Source organism: Palaemon carinicauda, chromosome 17 (genome assembly GCF_036898095.1).
Source record: "Palaemon carinicauda isolate YSFRI2023 chromosome 17, ASM3689809v2, whole genome shotgun sequence".
Classification (NCBI taxonomy): domain Eukaryota; kingdom Metazoa; phylum Arthropoda; class Malacostraca; order Decapoda; family Palaemonidae; genus Palaemon; species Palaemon carinicauda.
In genome coordinates, this window is record NC_090741.1 from 39,625,014 (window position 1) to 39,631,457 (window position 6,444).

The following is a 6,444-nucleotide window of genomic DNA, read 5'->3' on the forward strand; positions in this document are numbered from 1 at the left end:
AGAGAGAGAGAGAGAGAGAGTATCCAAGTACAAGTCTTGGGGTTTCACTTAATTAAGACGAAGCCAGGTAAGACCATCCCATGCTTGTTCTAGGCAAAGCCCATATGGAGCATCAAAGCGTAATTTACATATACGGTTAATATTAACGTAATAATATAGGGTAGGTGAAAACCTCAGGGGAATAGGGGGGGGGGGGGCGTGGTGTTTTCGTTGGGACGTAGCACAGGAACTAGAAGCCAGAATAATTGGAGACAGGAAGTGAAAAGAGATCAAGTAAAGTCTTCATCTAACCTCTACTTTCACTGAGATACGAGGCTATTAGAATTGTAGAATTGTAATTCGTATACACATATATCTTATGGAAAAATATTCATATTAAAAAAACTAAAGTTTCTGTAGTTTTCATATAAAACGCAAACATCGTGCGTCTGGCATCTCCGGTCCTTTGTTTGTAAACATCAGCTGATCCCCCAACCTTTGACAACTCGGGTTTGATGGATAAATTTTCATTCAATGGATGCCACAGACGTTTATTATATATATTTTGGCTTTACTGACATAGGATTTGTAGTTCGGTAAGGATTTACTAAGGTACACTCATAAAAATCTACTTTCGTTACCGCAGAATTGCATTAAACAGGAATACTAGCTTCCATCACAAATAAGCTACACTATTCATCACCACTTTCTTTGGCATACTTCCTTTCCATTCACGATCACTTTTACTAATGGTCTACCTGAGAGAGAGAGAGAGAGAGAGAGAGAGAGAGAGAGAGAGAGAGAGAGAGAGAGAGAGAGAGAGAGAGAGAGAGAGAGAGAGAGAATGAACTTGCCTGGGCGTAACACTACAGAAACGACATTGATGGCGTAGATTCAACTCATCCCGAGTTATCCGTCTTTCTTATCTGTTATCGACGCTTAAAACACCAACCGGATGCCGATGTATTTTCGTTGCAAACACAGATAGCGTTGGTATGTATAGAACGTCGATAACGTGAGCTTCCTCGGACTTGCAGAAGGTAAACACACTACCAGCTGATGTGAAGCGAGAGGCACTGCGAGACTCGAGAGCTCTACTGGGCGTTATTATTTTTTTTGTTTTCGGGTACATTAACCCACCCCCGCGTCCTGATTTTAATACCTCGGTTAGAATAACTTATCTTTATCTAATTTTATTCAATACTTACAACCATTATAAATTATTTAAGCCTCTTTGATTAAACAGAATATAAAACAATTCCCTTTACTTGCATAGTTGTTATTACACACATTGGCAACCTATTGGTGCCTGCAACGTCACAAGCTCAGAGTCAAGGCCAATATAGTATTGGAACTCCTCTGTTGTACTGAGGAATAATAAGAGTACTGTAAATACCACCCTATTTAAACATAATATACTCCTCCATCAACAAGCTCGAATTAATTAAAACCGTTTAAACATGTATTGATGAAAACACGAATGGTATTAACCTCTGTTCATTATATTAACTTTTCGGTAGACAATCCTAGCAGTACGACAGTTTTCCCTGCAATGTACTAAATGAAGCTAAGTACAGAGAGTGATGGGAACACACACACACACACACATACATACATACATACACACACACACACATATATATATATATATATATATATATATATATATATATATATATATATATATATATATATATATATATATATATATGCGTGAAGGGTACATTTGACACAATTACATAACCTTTAAAAGCAAAATCACAGGCACAAGCCTGTCACAGGGTACATCTTCCCAAAAGAAACAAGCAATTGACGTTATCCACAACCCCAATGGGAGTGGCTTCAAAGACAAAACTAAAATGATAGTAAAAGTGAAAAAGCTATCCACTTACAAAATTGCCACATACTTATTTACTTAACACTTCATGAACTTAAATTCCTGAGCGTGAGCTAAGCAAGATCCGGTGTGCCTGCGCGCTGAAGTCTACCGATGCAGCCCAGCGCAAGTGTTTATTGCAATGGAATTGCTCATAAAAACAATTTAATTTTTCTTCTCGTCAAATCTTATTAGGTGTTTGTCTGTGTTCGCTCTAGGTCATTGCAAACTTTTAACAATATTCAATTAATTCATCATTGAACACGACGGCGCAGAAAGTATTCTCTAGTCCCATACAATCTGTAATAATAATAATAATAATAATAATAATAATAATAATAATAATAATAATAATACTTACGAATAGTTGACATAATGTTGACATCGCGTGTGTTTTTTATAAGTAAAATTATGAACTTAGTCAACCAAGAATTACAGATTCACTGAGGAACGAGAATAAAGGTCTACACTGGAGTCTGGTCGGGATACCAGTTATTGCAATACGTTTCACATCTTCAGACGTGTTTTGAACGAGTCTGGGACTGGGCTGATAAGACACCAAATCATATTCAAATAATTGATTTTTCTTTTTAACTAGTAGGATCCGGTTATTTTTTGTAGGTGGTATGAGAAGGGAAGAGAAGAGAAGCTTGGACGATTAGTGACAGAATTTGGAAGAGTATGTGAGAGAAGGAAGTTGAGAGTTAATGTGGGTAAGAGTAAGGTTATGAGATGTACGAGAAGGGAAGGTGGTGCAAGGTTGAATGTCATGTTGAATGGAGAGTTACTTGAGGAGGTGGATCAGTTTAAGTACTTGGGGTCTGTTGTTGCAGCAAATGGTGGAGTGGAAGCAGATGTACGTCAGAGAGTGAATGAAGGTTGCAGAGTGTTGGGGGCAGTTAAGGGAGTAGTAAAAAATAGAGGGTTGGGCATGAATGTAAAGAGAGTTCTATATGAGAAAGTGATTGTACCAACTGTGATGTATGGATCGGAGTTGTGGGGAATGAAAGTGATGGAGAGACAGAAATTGAATGTGTTTGAGATGAAGTGTCTAAGGAGTATGGCTGGTGTATCTCGAGTAGATAGGGTTAGGAACGAAGTGGTGAGGGTGAGAACGGGTGTAAGAAATGAGTTAGCAGCTAGCGTGGATATGAATGTGTTGAGGTGGTTTGGCCATGTCGAGAGAATGGAAAATGGCTGTCTGCTAAAGAAGGTGATGAATGCAAGAGTTGATGGGAGAAGTACGAGAGGAAGGCCAAGGTTTGGGTGGATGGATGGAGTGAAGGAAGCTCTGGGTGATAGGAGGATAGATGTGAGCGAGGCAAGAGAGCGTGCTAGAAATAGGAATGAATGGCGAGCGATTGTGACGCAGTTCGGGTAGGCCCTGCTGCTGCCTCCAATGCCTTTTAGATGACCGCGGAGGTAGCACCAGTAGGGGATTCAGCATTATGAAGCTTCATCTGTGGTGGATAATGTGGGAGGGTGGGCTGTGACACCCTAGCAGTACCAGCTGAACTCGGTTGAGTCCCTTGTTAGGCTGGGAGGAACGTAGAGAGTAGAGGTCCCCTTTTGTTTTTGTTTCTTTGTTGATGTCGGCTACCCCCCAAAAATTGGGGGAAGTGCCTTGGTATATGTATGTATGTATGTGATGAGATAATTAATTTTTTTAGCTGGTAGATTATCATTTTTTTCTTTTCAGCTGGAAAGAATGAGGATATTTAGCTAACTAACCGTGGTAGGGAATAGTTTGGAGACATAGTAAGAGTAATGTAAAGTGTGCTTTAGCCATAAATTTATTTATATAAAGGTACATTTTTATTGTTATGGTCTTAAACTTGATTTAATACAATAATTAGTTATTTTTCTTTTATTCTTGATTTCTGGCATTCTTGTCCACGGGCTTAGTATGCCCTGATGCTGAATTAACGTTATATATATCCTTTTATTTTTTATTCCTTTAGATATATATATATATATATATATATATATATATATATATATATATATATTTATATATATATATATATATATATATATATATATATATATCAAATGCATTTTAAATTATTATTCTTTTTTAAGTTAAATAACTGAATGCTAAATAGGATTTACTATATATTTCTTTGACATCTTCCAGGCCGTTATTATTATTATTATTATTATTATTATTATTATTATTATTATTATTATTATTATTATTATTTGCTTAGCTGCAACCCTAATTGGAAAAGCAGGATGCTATAAGCCCAAGGGCCTCAACAGGGAAAATAGCCCAGTGAAGAAAGGAAACAAGGAAAAATTAAATATTTTAAGAACAGTAAAATCATTAAAATAAATATTTCCTATATAAGCTATATAAACTTCAACCAAATAAGAAGGAGAGAAATTAGATAGAATGGTGTGCCTGAGTGTACCGTCAAACAAAAGAACTCTAACCCAAGACAGTGGAAGACCATGGTACAGAGGCTATGGCACTACCCAAGACGAGATAACAATGGTTTGATTTTGGAGTGTCCTTCTAGAATAGCTGCTTACTATAGCTATAGAGTCTCTTCTACCCTTACCAAGAGGAAAGTATCCACTGAACAATTGGAGTGCAGTAGTTAACCTCTTAGGTGAAGAAGAATTGTTGGGTAATCTCAGCATTGTCAAGTGTATGAGGACAGAGGAGACAATATAAAGAAAAGGCCAAACTATTCGGTGCATGCGTAAGCAAAGGGAAAGTGAACAGTGACCAGGGAGAAGGATCTAATGTAGTACTGTCTGACAAGTCAAAGGACCCCCCACAACTCTCTAACAGTAGTATCTCAACTGGAGGCTGTTGCCCTCAGCGTAGAGGTATGTATCTGGGTTTTAGTTAACAGCTGTTTATTTCGGCAAGATTGCAGAGAAACGGGGAAAGATTAAGTCTGAACGTGAGGGATTTATTGTTCCATTCAAAATGAATAACATTGAGACGGAAGTGACTCGGTGAGGTAATTTTCACCTCACCGAAGGGATAACACCGATTAGCCTCTCTCTCTCTCTCTCTCTCTCTCTCTCTCTCTCTCTCTCTCTCTCTCGGAATTTGATGTAAACTTACAGTATTTTATCCTATGGTGATAACACTGATTAGATTCTCTCTCTCTCTCTCTCTCTCTCTCTCTCTCTCTCTCTCTCTCTCTCTCTCTCTCTCTCTCTCTCTCTCTTTGTGTGTGATTGGTTTAATCTTACAGCATTTTACCCTATTGTGATAACACTGATTAGAGTCTCTCTCTCTCTCTCTCTCTCTCTCTCTCTCTCTCTCTCTCTCTCTCTCTCTCTCTCAGGATACCTGAAAACTTTCAATCTCTCTCTCTCTCTCTCTCTCCTCTCTCTCTCTCTCTCTCTCTCTCTCTCTCCTCGCAAAATTTGATTTAAACTTGCATCCTTTTATCATATTGCAATAACACAGATTAGATTATGCTTTATGCTTTACAAAACTTATGTACGTAGTACACTCGAGTACTGCAATGTGATATGGTACCCACACTACCAAAAGGATATTGCACAAATAGAGAGTGTACAAAGGTCCTATACTGCTAAAATAGAAGAAGTTAAGGACCTTGACTACTGGGAAAGACTGCAAATCTTAAAACTATACTCTAGAAAGGAAGCATGGAAGCAAATAAAGGGAATTACTGAAAACATCATGGAGCTAAAAATATCAGAAAGAGCAAGCCGAGGTAGATTAATAGTGCCAAAAAATATACCAGGAAAACTAAGGAAGGCGCACAGGACATTAATCCACTACGCACCAGCATCGATAATGCAGCGACTATTTAATGTGCTGCCAGCTAATCTAAGAAACATATCAGGAGTGAGCGTAGATGTGTTTAAGAATAAGCTCGATAAACACCTAAGATGCATCCCAGACCATCCAAGACTGGAAGATGCAAAATACACCGGGAGATGCATTAGCAACTCTCTGGTGGATATACGAGGTGCCTCACACTGCACCTTACCTTACCTTATTTTTTGTTTGTGTTCCCCCAGGTCCCTCAGTGTGAGGCACCTCGTATATCCACCAGAGAGTTGCTAATGCATCTTCCGGTGAATTTTGCATCTTCCAGTCTTGGATGGTCTGGGATGCATCTTAGGTATTTATCGAGCTTATTCTTAAACACATCTACGCTCACTCCTGATATGTTTCTTAGATGAGCTGGCAGCACATTAAATAGTCGCTGCATTATCGATGCTGGTGCGTAGTGGATTAATGTCCTGTGCGCCTTTCTCAGTTTACCTGGAATGCTTTTTGGCACTATTAATCTACCTCGGCTTGCTCTTTCTGATATTTTAAGCTCCATGATGTTTTCAGCAATTCCTTCTATTTGCTTCCATGCTTGTATTATCATGTAGCATTCTCTTCTCCTTTCTAGACTGTATAGTTTTAAAAATTGCAGTCTTTCCCAGTAGTCAAGGTCCTTAACTTCTTCTATTCTAGCAGTATAGGACCTTTGTACACTCTCTATTTGCGCAATATCCTTTTGGTAGTGTGGGTACCATATCACATTGCAGTACTCGAGTGTACTACGCACATAAGTTTTGTAAAGCATAATCATGTGTTCAGC

The 6,444-nt window shown here is 38.3% G+C and overlaps 1 protein-coding gene across 2 annotated transcripts in view; it reads right to left on the reverse strand.

Annotated features, from left to right (window-relative positions):
• LOC137656691 (uncharacterized) overlaps positions 1–2,335 on the reverse strand; it is a 22,455-nt gene extending 20,120 nt beyond the window's left edge. The window contains exon 1 of one of the 2 annotated variants that reach the window (XM_068390890.1): positions 2,217–2,335. In XM_068390890.1, the coding sequence (XP_068246991.1) occupies positions 2,217–2,240 (24 nt within the window). In that variant the 5' untranslated portion in view covers positions 2,241–2,335. Of the gene's footprint in view, positions 1–833; positions 1,058–2,216 lie in introns of those variants that run through there. The other variant, XM_068390891.1, reaches the window with a different exon arrangement.
• Between the last annotated feature and the right edge of the window lie 4,109 nt (positions 2,336–6,444).